The following is a 22,682-nucleotide window of genomic DNA, read 5'->3' on the forward strand; positions in this document are numbered from 1 at the left end:
CTGCCTTCATTTCGTTATGTACCCAGTAGTCATTCAGGAGCAGTTTGTTCAGTTTCCATGTAGTTGAGTGGTTTTGATTGAGTTTCTTAGTCCTGAATTCTAGTTTGATTGCATTGTGTTCTGAGAGGCAGTTTGTTATGATTTCTGTTCTTTTACATTTGCTGAGGAGTGCTTTAGTTCCAAATATGTTTTGGGATAAGTGCGATGTGGTGCTGAGAAGAGTGTGTATTCTGTTGATTTGGGGTGCAGAGTTCTGTAGATGTCTATTAGGTCGCTTGGTGCAGAGTTGAGTTCAATTCCTGGATATACTTGTTAACTTTCTGTCTCAGTGATTTGTCTAATCTTGACAGTGGGTGTTATAGTCTCCCATTATTATTGTATGGGAGTCTAAGTCTCTTTGTAAGTCTTTAAGGACTTGCTTCGTGAATCTGTGTGCTCCTGAATTGGGTGCATATATATTTAGGATAGTTAGTTCTTCTTGTTGCATTGATCCCTTTACCGTTATGTAATGGCTTTGTCTCTTTTGATCTTTGATGGTTTAAAGTCTGTTTTATCAGAGACTAGGATTGCAACCCCTGCCTTTTTTTTGTTTTCCATTTGCTTGGTAGATCTTCCTCCATCCCTTTATTTTGAGTCTATGTGTGTCTCTGCATGTGAGATGGGTCTCCTGAATACAGTAAACTGATGGGTCTTGACTCTTTATCCAATTTGCCAGTCTGTGTCTTTTAATTGGACCATTTAGTCCATTTATATTTAAGGTTAATATGTTATGTATGAACTTGATCCTGTCATTATGATATTAGCTGGTTATTTTGCTCGTTAATTGATGCAGTTTCTTCCTAGCATCGATGGTCTTTACATTTTGGCATGTTGTTCCAATGGCTGGTACCGGGTATTCCTTTTCATGTTTAGTGCTTCCTTCAGGATGTCTTGTAGGGTGGGCCTGGTGGTGACAAAATCTCTAAGCATTTGCTGGTTTTTTAAAGGATTTTATTTCTCGTTCACTTATGAAACTTAGTTTGGCTGGATATGAAATTCTGGGTTGAAAATTTTTTCTTTAAGAATGTTGAATATTGGCCCCCACTCTCTTCTGGCTTGTAAAGTTTCTGCCAAGAGATATGCTCTTAGTCTGATGGGCTTCCCTTTGTGGGTAACCCAACCTTTCTCTCTAGCTGCCCTTAGCATTTTTTCCTTAATTTCAACTTTGGTGAATCTGACAATTATGTGTCTTGGAGTTGCTCTTCTTGAGGAGTATCTTTGTGGCATTCTCTGTATTTCCTGAATTTGAATATTGGCCTGCCTTGCTAGGTTGGGGAACTTCTCCTGGATAATATCCTGCACAGTGTTTTCCAACTTGGTTTCATTCTCCCTGTCACTTTCAGACACACCAATCAGATGTAGATTTGGTCTTTTCACATGATCCCATATTTCTTGGAGGCTTTGTTCATTTCTTTTTACTCTTTTTTCTCCAAACTTCTCTTCTCACTTCATTTCATTCATTTGATCTTTAATCACTGATAATCTTTCTTCCAGTTGATTGAGTCAGTTACTGAAGCTTGTGCATTTGTCACCTAGTTCTCGTGTCATGGTTTTCATCTCTATCAGTTCGTTTATGGACTTCTCTGCATTGGTTATCTAGTTATCCCTTCTTCCATTCTTTTTTCAAGGTTTTTAATTTCTTTTTGCTGGGTACGTAGTTCCTCCTTTAGCTCTGAGAAGTTTGATCAACTGAAGCCTTCTTCTCTCAACTCGTCAAAGTCATTCTCCAACCAGCTTTGTTCCGTTGCTGGCGATGAGCTGCGTTCCTTTGGAGGGGGAAGATGAGCTCTAATTTTTTGAATTTCCAGCTTTTCTGCACTGCTTTTTCCCCATCTTTGTGGTTTTATCCACCTTTGATCTTTGATGATGGTGATGTACTGATGGGGTTTTGGTGTGGGTGTCCTTTCTGTTTGTTAGTTTTCCTTCTAACAGTCAGGAACCTCAACTGCAGGTCTGTTGGAGTTAGCTTGAAGTCCACTCCAGACGCTGTTTGCCTGGGTATCAGCAGCGCAGGCTGCAGAAGATAGAATATTGCTGAACAGCAAGTGTTGCTGTCTGATTCTTGCTCTGGAAACTTTGTCTCAGAGGTGTACCCAGCTGTGTGAGGTGTGAGGTATCAGTCTGCACCTAGTGGAGGACCTCTCCCAGTTAGACTACTCAGAGATCAGGGACCCACTTGAGCAGGCAGTCTCTCCTTTCTCAGATCTCAACCTCCATGCTGGGAGAATCACTGCTCTCTTCACAGCTGTCAGACAGTAACATTTACATCTGCAGAGGTTTCTTTTGCTTTTTGTTTAGCTATGCCCTGTCCCTAGAGGTGGAGTCTACAGAGACAGGCAGGCCTCCTTGAGCTGCAGTGGGCTCCACCTAGTTTGAGCTTCCCAGGGTCTTTGTTTACCTACTTAAGCCTCAGCAATGGAGGCACCGCTCCCCCAGCCTCGCTGCCGCCTTGCAGTTAGATCTCAGACTGCTGTGCTAGCAGTGAGGGAGGCTCTGTGGGCATGGGACCCTCTGGGCCACGTGTGGGATATAATCTCCTGGTGTGCCGTTAGCTAAGACCCTTGGTAAAGCACAGTAGCAGGGTGGGAGTTACCTGATTTTCCAGGTGTTGTGTGCCTCAGTTTCCCTTGATTAGGAAAAGGAATTCCCTTCCCCCTTGCACTTCCCAGGTGAGGCGATGCCTCACCTTGCTTTAGCTCTCGCTGGTTGGGCTACACCCACTGACCAGCACTGACTGTCCGACATGCCCCAGTGAGATGAACCCAGTACTTCGGTTGAAAATGCAGAAATCACCCATCTTCTGTGTCCCTCATGCTCGGAGCTGGAGGCTGGAGCTGTTCCTGTTTGGCCATCTTGGGCGCCCCCATTCACGTTCTTTTTTGATATACCATTGCCACTGTAAATCCAACAAATTCAGACAACAGTGTTTGTGATTTCCCCAAATGTATTCTTCAGTATTTTCATAATAATATTACCATTATCCTAGTCATCTACATTGAAAACTTAATAATTATTTTATCTCAAATTCTCTATACCAGCTCTTAAATTCAGATTATTATCTAGTCTTGGCATCTTTTCTTTGTAACATCTCTTATTTTTTTATTCCCTATTTGAAATACTCATTTAGACGCCTAATATATCTCTTGTGGAAAGGCATGTAACAACAATCTCCTACAATTTCCTCTTGCTCAAAACTGACAAATTACTCTTCTAAAACACTGATTTATTGAATGAAGTCTTTCATTGGCTTTCTCAAACTTTAAACTCTAATTTCCTTAGTGTAGCTCAGACTTCCTTCTAGTGTTCCTCCACCAAAGGTAAATTAGTACATCTCATGGGCTGTATGCAGATTCCATATAATTTAGATTGATTCAAAGATAATTTACTCTGTGATTTTTTTGACAAGGCATAATTTGGGATGCAAATGTAATACCTAAATATGTACTCTGTGAAATAGCTTACTGAAAAATCTTATTCATATTATAAGTTTATGGTGACTAAAGAGTCTTAGTGTACAAACACTATCACAGAAAATCATGTGTAAGAAGTTGTAATAATCTAGTCTTCATAGTGACATGGGTCTACTTATGTAAAAATCAGTTTTCTCTTTAAGTTAATATCCCAATGAATATGAATTATTTCTGAGAAATGTACATATTTTGTAGGATCCTCATTTCCAATAAATACAGAATATAGAATGAGAATATTAAAGAGGCTTTAAATTTTATAAAAATTTGGGAAAATAAATTTCCTGCAATTGTTTCATACAGAATTGGTTTGAAAGTTTCAGTAAGTTCTGTACAATGGAATAGCAATCTTGTCATTTGGATAAATTTTAGTTAAAGGTTATGATAGCTAGAACCCAGTGGCTTTGTACTATCCCCAGGTTACCACATCTCTTTTCACTAGTTGTTGATTTTCTCTCCTTGGGAGATTGAGGATTTGTTCTTCTTAGCACACATTTACTTAGAGCAGAGAATATTTACACGTACACAAATACTTTTGGGGACCATATTTATCTTCAGAATGAGTGTAATTTCTTTAAAGGTAAAGGAATCAGGAGTAGAGTGAAGGGTTGATACAGAAACTGTGTTTTTTGTAAAGCTGAACCCATGGCCAGGGCAGCCAGTCACCTCTGTACAACCAACACCTTATGAGGAAAATCATGGGGAGGGGAATATATAGAGGGCCATGACTGGTCAATAAAGATTTTTCTATTAAAATGCATTAGGGAACTTTGGGGAGTATTTACTTATAGAACCATTGGAAGGGATATAATTTTCAATCCAAAACACTGCTTTTTACCAGATGTGTATATATGCACACACACATATATATATATTTAAAACCCCTATATATATTTAACCTGAAATATATATATTTATATATGTATTTAAAACCCAAAAATATGTATATATTTAAAACCCCCAAAATAGAAATCACTGGCATAAACCAAAACAAGTGTGTAAATTTTATTCTAAAGAGCATAAAATAAGCGTTTGCTTTTCTAATCTAAAACACTTCATTATAATCACTTATGTTCATAATGATGATCCTGACTTTGAGAACTGCCAAATTCACAAACATACTCTAATCTAAATTAGCAAAGAGAGATTACATAGTTATCTATTACATATTTAGCCATAGGTTTACTCTATTTTTTTTACAATTTTCAAAAAAGTTAATTTGTAACTTTTTTCTAATTAGCATTAAATAATTAGCATTAAGTAATTTGGAATGCACATATAACTAGAACATTTCACTTCCAAGTCAATTTAAATATGTTTATGTTTCTAATAGTTTATATTTCTAGTGTTCATTTTATTATCTTAATGTAAAATTTCTGTATGAGGAGATAAAGTTTTCTATCTCAAGTATTTCTAGTCCTTATGTAGACACATCAGGCCTCTTTTGGTCATTTGCTCTCTTTTGGAAAGAAGCTATGTGCTCAGAGCCCTCTATACCTGCGTCTCACTTTCCATCTCAGTTTGCATCCAGCCTGACATTTTCTGATGAACCAAAAGCACCTTCTAAACTAAGTGATAAAACTAAAATTTGATTTTTTACAAAATAACGTTTGTTAGAATCTTGTAAAGACATTTGGAAATAATATAATGTGGAAGTTATTAACAACATCAATGTGATCCCTAAACCAGATGTTACTTTCATTTAAATGTTCACTTTTCTCACATTTGTTTTGGTTTCTCCTTTTAGGAATGGCAAAACTCTATTCAGAAGAATGCAGGACTTGCATTTATTGAGCTCATCAATGAAGGAAGGTAATTGATTTTACAATTTTGAACAACTAGTCAGTGTACATTTTATTCCACTGGGCAATTGCTCTTTCCTACCATCTGTTCCAAAAATGTGGAAGAAAATATCTTTTAGTTAACTAATTTATCACACAGGTACTTAATTAAACTTTAACAAAGTTTAAAATGCTAAACATTTATTTTTGAAGAAAAAGCCATGCATGAAATAAAGGGACAAACTTTATAAGGTTTGGTGAGATTTGAAGTACATTTTACTGAGTAGTAAAGTTGTTTTACACAGATCAAGTGAACCCAATCTGCAATCCCATCTGCCACTCCATCTGTTTTCAGAGCAGTGCTCAGTGTTTACCCCTTCAGCCTCTCCTCAGTCCATGTGAAACAGTTTTATCTGAATATGTCACTCATTCAATATCCAACTGAAAATGTGAGGGATATTAAATATAGCAAATATATCTCTCTCGGGTAGAAATGTATATATTCTATTATTAAAACAATAAGTAAAATTACATTTGAACACATTATTATATTTACCATTTTGTGGTAAATAGTTGTTAATTATTATTTTTGCAGTGCTTTATTGGCAGTGGACACATTAAAATAGATTTAGCTGTCACCATGTGACATGTATAGCTTCTATCAACTCAAGACCTGCAAACTTTACAACTTGAATTTCTTGTATGATACGCTGCATTCTTTGGAATATGATGATTATTTGGCATGACCTATTTATTTCATATTTGAAACCAGCTTTAGATTAATGAGGAAATAATGCTTACTGTATATAAAATTTATCTTTTTCAAGAAAGGGAGTTGTGAAAGAATAGTCCTTGAAAATTAGTTTCTATATGTTATAGATACCCAAGTTTTAAAAATTAAATATCACTTAGTATTATTCATTTTTTCCATCACTGTATTATATTTTGAGAAATATCTTCTGTTTTTATAACAATTTATCTTATTTTATATTTCTCATTTTGATATTTTGTGACCTAATCATGTCAGCCAGTAGTACCAATCTAAAATTTAAAATAAGCTTTGCATTCACTGCAACATCAAAGATGCAGGAAAATATCAGTTTTCTTTTATAACACAAATAGTATTTTACATAACAGCACTTGCTATGTCTTACAGAGTTTTATTGTGATAAGAGTTGCTAATAATTATTATCCGTTTTCGGGTGATGAATAAATAGAAAAAAAACTATTCATTGTTTTTTCAGTTTTAGTAATAGCTCTCAATGACATATCCACAATTATTTTATTTCAACTGTGAAGTAAAAATATATATATGTAATTATTATTATTATCAGTAACTCTCCTAAGAATTACCAGAATTGAACCTCTAAGCACTTAAATAAAGATTGTAGTAATAGGCTTAGAAAAGGAAGAGGGTGGAAAATTTGCTAATATCAGAGATTTTAAGCTTCTGATAATGCTTTTATCGGTCAGTGGTAGAATTTGGGATTTATATTAGGAAAGGTTGGAAATAAAATAGTCACAATTTTTTAAAAAAATTTCAATCTAGGCTGGGCACAGTGGCGCACATCTATAATCCCAACACTTTGGGAGGCCAGGTGGGGTGGATCACCTGAGGTCAGGAGTTCAAGACCAGTCTGGCCAACATAGTGAAACCCCATCTCTACTAAAAATACAAAAATTAGCCAGGCGTGGTGGCAGGTGCCTGTAATCCCAACTACTCAGGAGGCTGAGGCAGGAGAATTGCTTGAGCCTGGGAGGTGGAGGTTGCAGTGAGCCGAGATCATGCCATTGCACTCCAGCCTGGGCGACGAGAGCGAGACTTCGTTCCCCTTCCCCCACGAAAAAAAATTAAACATGTAATAATCTCTGAAATTCTGTCCATTATGTTCTCTCTGCTCTCGTAAATTTCTGTTCCTATTCTTCATAGGACTCGTTCTTCCAAATAAAAATGATTTTGGAATAAGGATTCAAACATGAATAGTTGTAAATATGTTAGAACAAATCATGTATGCATGAGTGCAGCAAATGTCTGTTCAGCCCTCATTACATGTCAGATACTATTATAAGAGTTAGGAATAGAGTTAGGAATAAGATATAAATGGTCCCAGTTTCTTGGGGAAAGGCAAACGTTAGATGAACACATACAATAATACAAGGATACTGTGATAAAAGTGGTGTAGGTAATGATGCAATCGTACCGCAGAATACTTTACCTAGTCTGGAGGGATGCATTCCACTGAGTGCTGGGATTGTCAAGGTTTTCGAAAGAGTACTTACCCAAAGGGAACGCCATTTGAGAGATCATCAGGAGATAGCCAAGTAGAAAAAAAGTAGAATTACGATTCTTGGCAGAGGGAATTGTATAGTGCAGAGGACTAGGGGCAAGAGAATAGTGAGACATGTAGCTGGAAAGCTATTTTCAGTCAGCTAGCAGCTATTTAAATGCATGTTGTATGCCAGCCACATGAAGGCACATGTCATTAGCAAAGATCATGCCATGAAGCCATGCAAAGGATACTGGAGAATAATTGAAAATGTTTAGGCGTAGCCTGCAATGTGGAGAGTTTCACGGGCTCAAGACTTGAAGCAATACCAACCTAAGGTTCAGTAATCTTGTTGAAGAAGACGATGCCATGGACTAATAGTGGCTGTGAGGATGGAAGAAGTGAACCAATTTGAAGTATCTTTTGGAAGTTAAGTCACTATGATTGCTAATATATTGGATGGAAGAGGGGAAAGAAGGAATCAAGGATATTTTGATGTCAGCTTTAGTAACTGACAGTTTACAGTATAAGTATAGTTCACTTAGCTAGGAGAGTACAGAAAGTGAGGTTTGAGTTGAGAATTTTTCACTTTTGGGTTACACTGAACTTGTGGTACTGGTGAAATATCCAGGTGGAGATGTTGAATAGGCATGGGCATTTGAGTACTGAGCTCTCCAAAGAGAGAGCTGGCATGGAGATTTAGGCTTATAAGTCTCCAGGTTACTCGTGGTAAACTGTAGAAAGGATACAGATGTGATGCCCAGGGAGAGTGAATAGAGGGAGTGGAGAACCAGGGGCCCCGCTTCTACTCCTGTTTCTGCTGGGAATCCCCTTCTCCCACATCTTGACATGATTGGTTGTTTCTCATATTTGAGGAATCAGCTTAAATGCTACCCTGTCACAGAGGCTCCCCTGACTATCTTACATAGTTGTTACACTCCCATGACATAATCCTGTTTTAACACATAATAACATCATCTCAAATGATCTGCTGTGTTTGCTTGTTTACATCTATTTCTTCTGCTAAAATGTGTTTCCTTAAGATCTTGTGTCTTATTCATCATCTTATTTGTTGCTATATCTCTATATTCTGGAATAGTGCCTAGTATGTAGTTAGCATGCTAACGAAATATTTGTTTATTTGCCACGTTAAATTAATATTTATTGAAAGCATAAAGAAAAGAATGGTGAGTAGAGTGTTTAAGGAAGAATGTATGATCAAAAAGAGGATTTTTAAGTTAGTGTTAAAGGGACCACTGGGTTCAGCCAAAAGGAGGTCATGGTGATCTCATCCAGACTTAATACTGGTGAGCACCTGTGTGCTGAAGAAGCTGGGTGTAGATCCAAGTCCTACCCTATTAGAGCTTACAGTCTAGTGGGGGCAACAGCCTTTGATTAAGTAATTGCAAGTTTAATAAATATGTAAAGGGCAATTAGATGGTGCTATGGGAGCAGGTAACTGAGAGAGGTATTTTTTGAAAAAGTGGTGATTTACTGAGAGTAGAGGGACAGAAGCCAGGTTGCTTTGAGTTGAAGAGCTAGCCCAAAATGAAATACAGGCAGCAAGTACTTCTCTAAAGAAGTTTGGCTAAGAAGGGGAAAGATAGAGTGGTTGATGTAGGTAGATAAGGTTTAAATTTGGAGAGAGGGGTTACTTTTTAGAAAGAAGAACCTGAGTATTTTTCAGTGTTGACGGAAAAAGGCAATAAGGTGGGAGGGAAAGAAGGCAATATTGACAGCATAAACTCTCTGAGAGGGGTGCACTGAGATAGAAGGATTGGCCTTTAGTGGAAGAGCACTGAGAAAGGATGAAGACAATTAAATTGGTGGAAGAATTCAGAGGAGATCTCACATGATGCCTTCTCTCTATGAAGTGGCAGTTAGGGTCATTTGCTGAGAATAAAGGAAATTGGGAGAGGGTACATACGATTTTTAGAAAAGTGAAGAATACTGAAAATAGCAATTGTAAAAGAATAGAGAAGAGGAAAAACTAAAGAAACCTCAGAGGCTTGCCAGGCAATTTGGGGGAGCCAATTGAGGTTGCTGTCTTTGATAGTGTAATGTTTTCTTCAGCCGTTCACAGTTAAGAGAAGATAGGCATTTGCTTTAATACATTGACTTCTCTTACTTTAGCGAAAATAATCTTTTCACCGAGGACCAACCCCTTCCTACCCCTAATCTGGATTGTGTACCTTTCTCTGTTCTCCCAGTACCTCAATTTTTCCCTGATTTATATATACCTATCTATAGTGTTTATTTGTGGTAGATCTTTTTATGGTTATTCCACAATGCATAGTATAATACATAGTATCCATATGTTAATTCTACTGAGTTCAAATATCATTTCTCCCATTGATAAGCTGTTAGACTGCAGGCAAGTAATAATCTTCCTCCGACATTGTTTCTCATCTGTAGAATACTGTAACACCCTTCTTGCTCAGTTTCCCAGAAAGTTCAACATAATATATATGATATTTTAAAATGGAAGTTTTTACTTTTGTTATTGCATATAATATGTATTTAGAATTTTGCTTACTCCCACCTTTAGTTTGGATCATTTCTTTCGATTTAGACTTTTCTCTTTCACAAATATGAACTCGGACTTCTGGCTCAAAAAGTCACATTTCGGTAGCTGGGATGCAGTTCCATTAAAAAGCCCATTACTCTGTTTATCTTCCTACTGTATGTTGATGCCCATTATGTGCAAAGCACAAATTAGATATTTTATACATGCTTTTATCCCATTTGCCTGGACATATAACATTTTTGCAACTTTTTCATATGGTTTAATATGAAACATTTAAAAACTCACTTTATTTGGGTTGTTAGAATATCAGCCTTTAATTTGCCCTTATGGGAATGAAGATAAAAATCTTTAAGTAGAAATTATTATAAATATTTATCCTACTTAACAGCTACACTCGTGAATACAATTCATCAATCATAGCTAGAGAAAGCAATTGTGCAGTTGTCTGCAATTAACAGGACAAAAACAGTTGATGAATGTGCATCTGAATTAAAGTACTCCCTAGGACAGGCTGAAATTATAAACTGGATCATTTAAAGGAATCTAACAAAGGATCTTTATAATTAAAACAAAGCAAGGTTAATGGGATGTAAAATTGCCTGTAATATCTTGGCAATAATGATTGGAATTTGAATTATTAAAATATGCATTGAAGAATAAGGCAAATAGGCAGTACTTACTTAAAATACAGAATTTGAGTTATCTTTTTAAATAATCATTTGCCTGAAATAAACCTTTGTCACTCTTTTAAAATAATATAGAATATAATTTTTGAATATTCATCAGAAAGAACAGATCATATTTATGTTTAGCACTGAATTTAAGCTAGAGCTCTCAAGATTCTGATTTTTTGTTTTGTTCTTTAGAATAGGGGAAAATATACACCATGCATTTCTTAGGTTTTTAAGAGGAGAAGCATATTGCATCCAAGTATAATTTTTTAGTGATTGTATGGCACCAATTTGAATGTATTCTTTAATTTAACAAATGCTAGTTAATATTTTAACCAACAAGCATTGGTTTGCTTTTTATTTCTCTTATGTCTTTGATTTGGCAAAACCTGTATTTAAAAACAAAACAAAACGAAAAAACTTCCAAAGCTGTAAAATAAGAAACTGTTTCCTTAAAGTAGACATTCTGGTTTAATTTGGAGCCAATAATCTCTGGAAGCTCCTGGAAAACAGAAGTTTCTTTTCCATGTGTTTTCTTATAAAATCTGACCTATGCCAGGTTTTCTTTAACATTCTTTTTAAATTATTATTATTATTTTTTAATATTATGCTTTAAGTTCTAGGGTACATATGCAGAACGTGCAGGTTTGTTACATATGTATACACGTGCCATGGTGGTTTGCTGCACCCATCAACCTGTCATCTACATTAGGTATTTCTCGTAATGCTATCCTTCCGTAGTCCCCCACACCTCAACAGGCCCCAGTGTGTGATGTTCCCCTCCCTGTGTCCATGTGTTCTCATTGTTCAGCTCCCACTTATGAGTGAGAACATGCAGTGTTTGGTTTTCTGTTCCTGTGTTAGTTTGCTGAGAATGATGGTTTCCAGCTTCATCCGTGTTTCTGCAAAGGACGTGAACTCATCCTATATGGCTGCATCGTATTCCAAGGTGTATATATGCCACATTTTCTTTATACAGTCTATCATTGATGGGCATTTGGGTTGGTTCCAAGTCTTTGCTATTGTGAACAGTGCTGCAATAAACATATGTGTGCATATATGTTTATAGTAGAATGATGTATAATCCTTTGGGTATATACCCAGTAGTGGGATTGCTGGGTCAAATGGTATTTCTGGTTCTAGATCCTTGAGGAATCGCCACACTGTCTTCCACAGTGGTTGAACTAATTTACACTCCCACCAGCGGTGTAAAAACATTCCTGTTTCTCCACATCCTCTCTGGGATCTGATCTCATTGTAGTTTTGATTTGCATTTCTCTAATGACTAGCGATGATGAGCTTTTTTTCATATACTTGTTGGCCACATAAATGACATCTTTTGAGAAGTGTCTGTTCATATCCTTTGCCCACGTTTTGATAGGGTTGTTTATTTTTTTTTCTTGTAAATTTGTTTAAGTTCCTTGTAGATTCTGTATATTAGCTCTTTGTCAGATGGATATATTGCAGAAATTTTCTCCCATTCTGTAGGTTGCCTGTTCACTCTGATGATAGTTTCTTTTGCTGTGCAGAAGCTCTTTAGTTTCCTTAGATCCCATTTGTCTATTTTGGCTTTTGGTGCCATTGCTTTTGGTGTTTTAGTCATGAAGTCTTTGCTTATGCCTATGTCCTGAAAGGCATTGCCTAAGTTTTCTTCTAGGGTTTTTATGGTTTTACATTTAAGTCTTGAATCCATCTTGAGTTAATTTTTTTATAAGGTGTAAGGAAAGGGTCCAATTTTAGTTTTCTGCCTCTGGCTAGTTTTCCCAGCACCATTTATTAAATAGAGAATCCTTTCCCTTTGCTTGTTTTTGACAGGTTTGTCAAAGATCAGATGGTTGTAGATGTGTGGCATTATTTCTGAGGCCTCTGTTCTGTTCCATTGGTCTGTGTATCTGTTTCATACCAGTAACATGCTATTTTGGTTACCATAGGCTTGCAGTATAGTTTGAAGTCAGGTAGCATGATGCCTCCAGCATTGTTCTTTTTGCTTAGGATTGTCTTGGCTATACAGGCTCTTTTTTGGTTCCATATTAAATTGAAAGTAGTTTTGTCTAATTGTGTGAAGAAAGTTAATGGTAGCTTGATGGGGATAGCACTGAATCTATAAATTACTTTGGGCAGTATGGCCATTTTCACAATATTGATTCTTCCTATCCATGAGCATGGAGTGTCTTTCCATTTGTTTGTGTCCTCTCTTATTTCCTTGAGCAGTGGTTTGTAGTTCTCCTTGAAGAAGTCCTTCACATCCCTTATAAGTTGTATTCCTTTGTATTTTATTGTCTTCATAGCAGTTATGAATGGGAGTTCACTCATGATTTGACTCTCTGTTTGTGTATTACTGGTGTATAGGAATGCTTGTGATTTTTGCGCATTGATTTTGTATCCTGAGACTTTGCTAAAGTTGCTTATCAGCTTAAGGAGATTTGGGGCCGAGACGATGGAGTTTTATAAATATACAATCATGTCATCTGCAAATAGAGACAATTTGACTTTCTTCCTACTTGAATACCCTTTCTTTCTTTCTCCTGCCTGATTGCCCTGGCCAGAACTTCCAATACTATGTTGAAGAGGAGTGGTGAGAGAGGACCTCTTGTCTTGTGCCAGTTTTCAAAGGGAATGCTTCCAGTTTTTGCCCATTCAGTATGATATTGGCTGTGGGTTTGTCATAAATAACTCTTATTATTTTGAGATACGTTCCATTAATACCTAGTTTGTTGAGAGTTTTTTGCTTGAAGGGGTGTTGAATTTTATCAAATGCCTTTTGTGCATCTATTGAGATAATCATATGGTTTTTGTCATTGGTTCTGTTTATGTGATGGATTATGTTTATTGATTTGCATGTGTTGAACCAGCCTTGCATCCCAGGGATGAAGCCCACTTGATCATGGTGGATAAGCTTTTTGATATGCTGCTGGATTCTGTTTGCCAGTATGTTATTGAGGATTTTCGCATTGATATTCATCAGGGATATTGGCCTGAAATTTTCTTATTTTGTTGTGTCTCTGCCAGGTTTTGGTATCAGGATGATGCTGGCCTTATAAAATGAGTTAGGAAGGAGTCCCTCTTTTTCTATTGTTTGGAATAGTTTCAGAAGGAATCATACAAGCTCCACTTTGTACATCTGGTAGAATTCGTTTGTGAATCTGTCTGGTCCTGGGCTTTTTTGGTTGTTGTTGGTAGGTTATTAATTACAGCTTCAATTTCAGAACTTGTTATTGGTCTATTCAGGGATTCAACTTCTTCCTCATTTAGTCTTGGGAGTGTGTATGTGTCCAGGAATTTATCCATTTCTTCTAGATTTTCTAGTTTATTTGAGTAGAGGTGTTTACAGTATTATCTGATGGTAGTTTGTATTTCTGTGGGATCAGTGTGATATCCCCTTTATCATTTTTTACTGTGTCTATTTCAGTCTTCTCTCTTTTCTTCTTTATTAGTCTGGCTAGTGGTCTATTTTGTTAATCTTTTCAAAAATCAGCTCCTGGATTCATTGATTTTTTGGAAGGGTTTTTTTGTGTCTCTATCTCTTACAGTTCTGCTCTGATCTTAGTTATTTCTTGTCTTCTGCTAGCTTTTGAATTTGTTTGCTTTTGCTTCTTTAGTTCTTTCAATTGTGATGTTAGGGTATCAATTTTAGATCTTTCCTGCTTTCCTTTGTGAGCATTTAGTGCTATAAATTTCCCTCTAAACACTGCTTTACGTGTGTCCCAGAGATTCTGGTACGTTGTGTCTTTGTTCTCATTGATTTCAAAGAACTTATTTATTTCTGCCCTCATTTCGTTATTTACCCAGTAGTCATTCAGGAGCAGGTTTTTCAGTTTCCATGTAGCTGTGAGGTTTTGAGTGAGTTTCTTAATCCTGAGTTCTAATTTGATGGCACTGTGGTCTGAGAGACTGACTGTTATGATGTCCATTCTTTTGCATTGGTTGAGGAGTGTTTTACTTCCAATTATGCAGTCAATTTTAGGATAAGTACAGTGTGGTGCTGAGAAGAATGTATATTCTATTCATTTGGAGTGGAGAGTTCTGTAGATGTTTATTAGGTCCACTTGGTCCAGGGCCGAATTTAAGTCCTGAACATACTTGTTGATTTTCTCTCATTGATATGGCTAATACTGACAGTGAGATGTTAAAGTCTCCCACTATTATTGCATGGGAGTCTAAGTCTCTTGGTAGGTCTCTAAGAACTTGCTTTATGAATCTGAGTGTTCCTGTATTGGGTGCATATATATTTATCGTAGTTAGCTGTTCTTGTTGCATTGATCCCTTTACCATTATGTAATGCCCTTCTTTGTCTCTTTTGATCTGTGTTGGCTTAAAGTCTGTTTTATCAGAGACTAGGATTGCAACCCCTGCTTTTTTTTGCTTTCCATTTACTTGGTAAATAATACCCCATCCCTTTATTTTGACTCTGTGTGTGGCTTTGCACGTATGGTGGGTCTCCTGAGTACAGCACACTGATGGGTCTTGACTCTTTATCAAGTTTGCCAGTCTGTGTCTTTTAATTGGGGCATTTAGCCCATTTACATTTAAGGTTAATATTGTTATGTGTGAATTTGATCCTGTCATTATGAGGCTAGCTGGTTAATATGCCCATTAGTTGATGCAGTTTCTTCATAGTGTCAATGCTCTTTACAATTTGGTATATTTTTGCAGTGGCTGGTAGCAGTTTTCCCTTTCCATATTTAGTGTTTCCTTCAGGAGCTCTAGACAGGCAGACCTGGTGGTGACAAAATCTCTCGGCATCTGCTTTTCTGTAAAGGATTTTATTTCTCCTTCACTTTTGAAGCTTAGTTTGGCTGAATATGAAATTCTGAGTTGAAAATTCTTTACTTGAATAATGTTGAATATTTGCCTCCACTCTCTTTTGGCTTGTAGGGTTTCTGCAGAGAGATCTGCTATTGGTCTGATGGGCTTCCCTTTGGGGTAACCCGACCTTTCTCCCTGGCTGCCCTTAACATTTTTTGCTTCATTTCAACCTTGTTGAATCTGACATTTATGTGTCTTGGGGTTGCTCTTCTCGAGGAGTATCTTTGTGGTGTTTTCTGTATTTCCTGAATTTGAATGTTGCCCTGTCTTGCTAGGTTGGGGAAATTGTCCTGGATAATATCCCGAAGAGTGTTTTCTAACTTGGTTCCATTTTCCCCGTCACTTTCAGGTACATGAGTCAAACATAGGTTTGGTCTTTTCACAGAGTCCCACATTTCTTGGAGGCTTTGTTCACTGCTTTTAATTCTTTTTCTCTAATCTTGTCTTGACACTTTATTTCATTAAGTTGATTTTCAGTCTCTCATATCCTTTATTCTGCTTGATCTACTCGGCTGTTGATACTTGTGTATGCTTCATGAAGTTCTCGTGTTGTGTTTTTCAGCTGTGTCAGGTCATTTATGTTCTTCTTTAAACTGGTTATTCTGGTTAGCAATTCTTTCAACCTTTTTTCAAGGTTCTTAGCTTCCTTGCATTGGGTTAGAACATGCTCCTTTAGCTTGGAGGTGTTTGTTATTGTCCACCTTCTGAAGCCTGCTTCTGTCAATTTGTCAAACTTATTCTCCATCCAGTTTTGTTCCCCTGCTGGTGAGGAGTTGTGATCCTTTGGAGAAGAGGCATTCTGGTTTTTGGAATTTTCAGCCTTTTTGAGCTGGTTTTTCCTCATCTTCGTGTATTTATCTACCTTTGGTCTTGATGTCGTTGACCTTCGGATGTGGGCATCCTTTTTGTTGATGTTGATACTATTCCTTTCTGTTTGTTAGTTTTCCTTCTAAGAGTCAGACCTCTCTGCTGCAAGTCTGCTGGAGTTTGCTGGAGGTCCACTCCAGTCCCTGTTTGCCTGGGTATCACCAGCAGAGGCTGCAGAATAGCAAAGATTACTGCCTGTTCCTTCCTCTGAAAGCTTTTTCCCAGAGCGGCACCTGCCATATGCCAGCTGGAGCTCTCCTGTATGAGGTGTCTGTCGAACCCTGCTGGGAGGTGTTTCCTTCATTCAGGAGGCACGGTGGTCGGGCACCCACTTGAGGAGGCAATCTGTCCCTTAGCAGAGCTCGAGCACTGTGCTTGGAGATCCGCTGCTCTTTTCAGAGCCAGTGGTCAGGAACATTTAAGTCTGCTGAAGCTGCACCCACAGCCGCCACTTCCCCCAGGTGCTCTGTCCCAGGAAGATGGGAGTTTTATCTATAAGCCCCAGACTGGGGCAGCTGCCTTTCTTTCAGAGATACACTGCCCAGAGATAAGGAATCTAGAGAGGCAGTCTGGCTACAGTGGCTTTGCTCAACCGCAGAGGGCTCTGCCCAGTTAGAACTTCCGGGTGACTTTGTTTACAGTATGAGGGGAAAACCGCCTACTCAAGCCTCAGTAATGGTGGACACCCCTTCCTCCACCAACCTTGAGGGTCTCAAGTTGACTTCAGACTGTTGTGCTGGCAGCGAGAATTTCAAGCCAGTGGATCTTAGCTTGCTGAGCTCTGTTGGGGTGGGATCTGCTGAGCTAGACCACCTGGCTTCCTGGCTTCAGCTCCCTTTGCAGGGGAGTGAACAGTTCTGTCTCACTGGCATTCCAGGTGCCACTGGGATGTGAAAAAACCTCCTGCAGCTAGCTCAGTGTCTGCCCAAATGGCTGCCCAGTTTTGTGCTTCAAACCCAGGGCCCTGGTGACATAGGCACCCAAGGTAATCTCCTGGTCTGTGGATTGCAAAGACTGTGGGAAAAGTGTAGTATCTGGGCCGGAGTGCACCATTCCTCATGGCACAGTGCCTCATGACTTCCCTTGGCTAGGGTAGGGAGTTTCCTGACCCCTTGTGCTACCCACATGAGGCAGTGCCCCATCCTGCTTCTGCTCACCCGCTGTGGACTGCACCCACTGTCTAACCAGTCTAACCACCCACTGTCTAGTCATCCCAGTGAGATGTGCTGGGTACCTCAGTTGGAAATGCAGAAATCACCCTCCTTCTGGGTTTATCTCACTAGGAGCTGCAGACTAGAGCTGTTCTTATTTGGCCATCCTGCCAGCCAACCCTCCATGCTCATTTTTTGCCACTCTTGTATTCACTTTATACATCTAATTAGTTAACAAACATACTTTTACAAAATTACCTGCATACATCTTAAATAGTATTTCTGATTTATACGTGCAACCTTAGACATTGATGGTAAAATAAAATGTTATTTATCTAAAACTAAAGTCCCATTTAATAATAGTTAGATTTCAAGTAATAGGGAAATATATTTCAAAATTTGGCGATCATAAATTATATTTGAATTATATTTTGTTTTTCGAGACAGGGTCTCGCTCTGTCATCCAGGTTGGAGTGCAGTGGCATGATCTCAGCTCACTGTAACCTCCATTTCCGAGGCTCAAGCAGTCCTTCCAACTCAGCCTTCCAAGTAGCTGGGACTATAGGCACGAGCCACCATGCCCAGCTGCATTTTTTATTTTTTTTGTAGAGACGGGTTTCTGCCATGTTGCCTAGGCTGGTCTCGAGCTCCTGAAATTAAGTTATCCACCTGCCTCAGCCTCCCAAAGTGCTGGGATTACACGCATGAGCCACCATGCCCAGCCTAAATCACATTTTTAACCATGTTTAAAATATATCTACATATGTATGCATATTATTTTTTCTCTTCTGAGAACAAGTTTAAATATACTTTTCTCCTTATTACATTAAGAAACATAACATTTAAAAAGTGAATCAATGAAAAAGTTACCTATTTTGGCGTATTCATTTATCTGCCATATTTTTCCATTTCTTATTTCTTAGAGACACATTTTTTTTGTTCTTGGTTTACTTATTGCATACAAAAGCTAGTCAAGATTTACTTAATCTATATCTTCATTAGAAAGCTTTTATTTAATTTTCACACCATTCTGTTAGGTAAGATCAACTTGGCAATAGAAGAGCCTAGAGTTGGCCTTTGCATATGTGGCTGGTGTATTGTGAAATAACGGATGCAGGTAGAAGTGAACTAACGGGGCTACACTAACCTGAAGGCATAGATGTTGTACACATGACCAAAGGATGCACTAAAGGTGAGAAGTGAGGACATAAGATGAGCAAGACAGATGGGACAGGAATACAGCCATGACCTGTGTCATAGATTTTGGTTTATGCAAGAGTCCCACAATGCCAGGAGAATTAGAATACTGAGTTACATAGACTGATTAGTTCATATGTTGGTAAAATAAGAACACATAAATGATTTATTTTCCTCATGTCCTGTTGTACAGATCAATATTTGAAAAACCAGAATATTTCTTCGATAACATGTCTCTTATAAAGATCCACAGTCCCTGCTAAACAGGGATTAAGAAAAAGTTATTGTTACTGTTTTTTAATTACAAAGGTAATAGAAATACATGAACATGTATTCCTGGAGTTCTTAACTCTTATTAATTACAGTATGTCTTAAAAAACAAAACCTGAATAAATACTTAGAAAACACTCATTTTGTAGTTAGTTTTAGCAGGGACATAAATACATTTTGCACATATTCCTCATTTACAAGTAACTCATAATTGAGACATTAGGATTTATGTCCAGAAAAAAATTAAACAGTTCCAAAACATTATAGTCAGTATATGACTAATTTCAAACTAAATGATATAAAAATGTCAATGACTTTAGAAGGAGGTATTTCAGTGGGCTGTAATGATTACAGAAGGCTTCTTTTAGGAGATAGGACCTAAGCAAGTATAGGCACAATGTGTGGAATCCAAACAAACAAAAAATCATCCCTGGCTTTTTTGGTGAAAATTAAAATTTAGAACAACAGAAAATACCTTATGAGTTTCATTATCTAATAAAACAAATGTGGTCCTAATTTTAGTTGTAAAAAATAAAATCTGTCTTTGAAGTTTATGTTATTTAAATAGTCAAAGTTTTCTTGACTTTTTAGTGCTAACCAGTAATTTACTTAATTATTAATGCCGATAGGGTTTTATAACATTAATCTTTGTATCAGAAAGAGTATGAAAATTGTACATATTTTCCTTTTTTAAAAGAATTACTCATAAAGAGGACTTCAAAACAATCAATTATACTAAAGTCTAGTTTTCGGTATTCATAGAACAGTATAAGAAAAGCAGTGGACTTAATTTACTAAAGAACTGGGTTGATGTTAAACAACTTTAAATATTTCTTTTTAATTTTTAAAAATTTTTAATTTTTGTGGGTACATAGTAGATGTGTGTATATGGGATATATAAGATGTTTCGATACAAGGATACAATGCATAATAATCACATCAGGGTAAATGGGGATGAAACATTATTATTTAAAGAATAAATAATACCAATATGCTGAAAGTCTTCCAGAAATAAAAGAGGAAGTAATGCTTTATAGTTCCTTTTATGAGACATCATAATACTGATACCAACACTAGAAAAAGACGTAATAAGACATGAAATTACAGACTCATATCCATCATTAGCATAAGTGCAGTAATTTTTAACAAGGTTTGGCAAATCAAATCCAGCAATATATGAAAAGGGTTATATCATCATAAACAAAAGGTAATGATCCTCCAAAATGCAAAGTATATATAACATTCAAGGCTATTTATCACAAATTTTTTCCCAAGGCTCATGTCTAGAATGGTATTTCCTGTGTTTTATCCTAGGATCCTTACATTTTGAGATTAAATGTAATTAAAATTTTTAATCTATCTTTAGTTAATTTTTATATATGGTGAAAGGTAGGGGTTCAGTTTCGACTTTCCCTATATGGCTACGCAGCTATCCCAGCACCATTTATTGAATAAGGAGTCCTTTCTCCATTGCTTATTGTTGTCAGCTTTGCTGACAATCAGATGCCTGTAGGTGTGCAGCTTTATCTCTGGGTTCTCTATCCTCTTCCATTGGTTTGTATGTCTGTTGTACCAACACTATGCTGTTTTGGTTACTGTCGACTTATAGTTTGAAGTTATGTAATGATACCTCCAGCTTTGTTCTTCTTGCTTAGGGTTGCTTTGGCTATTCAGGCTCTCTTTTGGTTCCATATGAATTTTAGAATACGTTTTTCTAATTCTTTGAAAAAATGACATTGGTAGTTTGGTAGGAATAGTGTTGAATCTGTAGTATGGCTATTTTAATGATATTCATTCTTCCAATCCGTGAACATGGGATGTGTTTCCATTTGTTTGTGTCATCTATGATTTCTTTCAGCAGTGGTTTATAGTTATCCTTGTAGAGATTTTTTACCAACTTAGATGTATTCCTAGATATTTTTTGGGGGGGAAGGGGAACTATTATAAATGGGATTGCAGTTTTTATTTGGCTCAAAACTTGTATAGAAATACTACTGATTTTTATGTATTGATTTTGTATCCTGAAACTTTACTGACATTGTTTATTAGTTCTAGAAGCCTTTTGGCAGAGCCTTTAGGGTTTTCTAGGTATAGAATCATATTGTCAGTAAAGATATGATAGTTAGGCTTCTTCTTTTCCTATTTGAGTGCCTTTTATTTCATTCTCTTGCCTGAATGCTCTGGCTACAACTTCCAGTACTGTGTTGGATAGGAGTGGTAAGAGTGAGCATTCATGTCTTGTTCCAGTTATCAAGTGGAATGCTTCCCATTCAGTAAGTCTCAAAAGCAATTACAACAAAACCAAAAATTGACAGGTGGGACAAGATTAAACTAAGAGCTCGAGTACAGCAAAAGTAACTGTCAACAGAGTAAACAGAAAACCTACAGAATGGAAGAAAATATTCACAAACCGTGCATCCAACAAAGGCGTAATATCCAGAATCTATAAAGAACTTAAACAAATCAACAAAAAAAGCCCCATTTAAAAATGAGCAAGATACATGATCAAACATACAAAAAGAAGACATACAAGCAGCCAACAAACATGAAAAAATGCTCAGCATCAGTAATCATCAGAAAAATGCAAATCAAAACCACAATGATGTACCATTTCTTAGAATCAACCTAGGTGCCCATCAGTGTGGACTGGATAAAGAAAATATGGTATGTACACACCATGGAATACTGTGCAGCCATACAAAGAAATTAAATCATGTTCTTTGCAGCAATATCGATGCAGCTAGATGCCATTATCCTATGCACATTGAAGTCGGAACAGAAAACAAAATACCACATGTTCTTACTTATAAGTGTGAGCTAAACATTGGATAAATGTGGACATAAAGATGACAACAATAGACACTAAGTACTACTTGAGGAGGGAGAGATAGCAGGAGACAAGGGCTTAAAAACTGTCTGTTGGGTACCATGCTCACTACCAGGGTGATGGAATCAGTTGTATCCCAGACCTCAACATCATGCAATATACCGAGGTAACAAACCTGCTTCCCCTGAATGTAAAATAAAAATTGAAATTATTTGTTAAAAAGAATATATATCAATGTAATATATCAACAGACTGCAGAAGAGAAAACTATACAATCATTGTCATAGATGTAGGAAAAGCATTTGAAAATGTCAGCATCTATTCCTGATATTAAAAAAAAAAAACTCTCAGCAAACTACAAATTAAGTTGAACTCCCTCAATATAAGTGGCATCTACAAAAAAATATATATATATAGCTAACATTTTAATTAATGGTGGCAGACAAAATGCTTTCCTTGTGGATCAAAAACAAGGTAAGGATGTTCTCACCACTTGTATCAAGCATTTGACTGGAGTTCTTAGCCAGTTCATTTTGGCAAATAGAAGATCTTAAGATGTCTAACAAAAGCTACTAGAACTAATAAGTAAATTTAGCAAAGTCACAAGATACAAGATCAATATTCAAAATCAGTTATAATAACAAACATGTTAACATATATAAAACATTGGAAATTGAAATAAAATAAATTATTATAATAGTATCATAAATAGGAAGCACTTAGGGATATACTTTGAAAATATATGGAAGACTCATACAATAAAACCTACAACATATTTCTGCCAAAAAATAAAAATAAATAAAGGGGGAATG

At 36.9% G+C, this 22,682-nt stretch overlaps 1 protein-coding gene across 7 annotated transcripts in view; it reads left to right on the forward strand.

The window, feature by feature from the left end:
- Positions 1-22,682, forward strand: part of NBEA (neurobeachin) — a 742,365-nt gene that overhangs the window by 362,286 nt on the left and 357,397 nt on the right. For all 7 annotated transcript variants that reach the window (XM_028837519.2, XM_028837523.2, XM_028837524.2 and 4 more), the window contains one exon: positions 5,254-5,318. In XM_028837519.2, the coding sequence (XP_028693352.1) occupies positions 5,254-5,318 (65 nt within the window). The remainder of the gene's footprint in view (positions 1-5,253; positions 5,319-22,682) is intronic.

Source organism: Macaca mulatta, chromosome 17, assembly GCF_049350105.2.
Source record: "Macaca mulatta isolate MMU2019108-1 chromosome 17, T2T-MMU8v2.0, whole genome shotgun sequence".
Lineage (NCBI taxonomy): Eukaryota > Metazoa > Chordata > Mammalia > Primates > Cercopithecidae > Macaca > Macaca mulatta.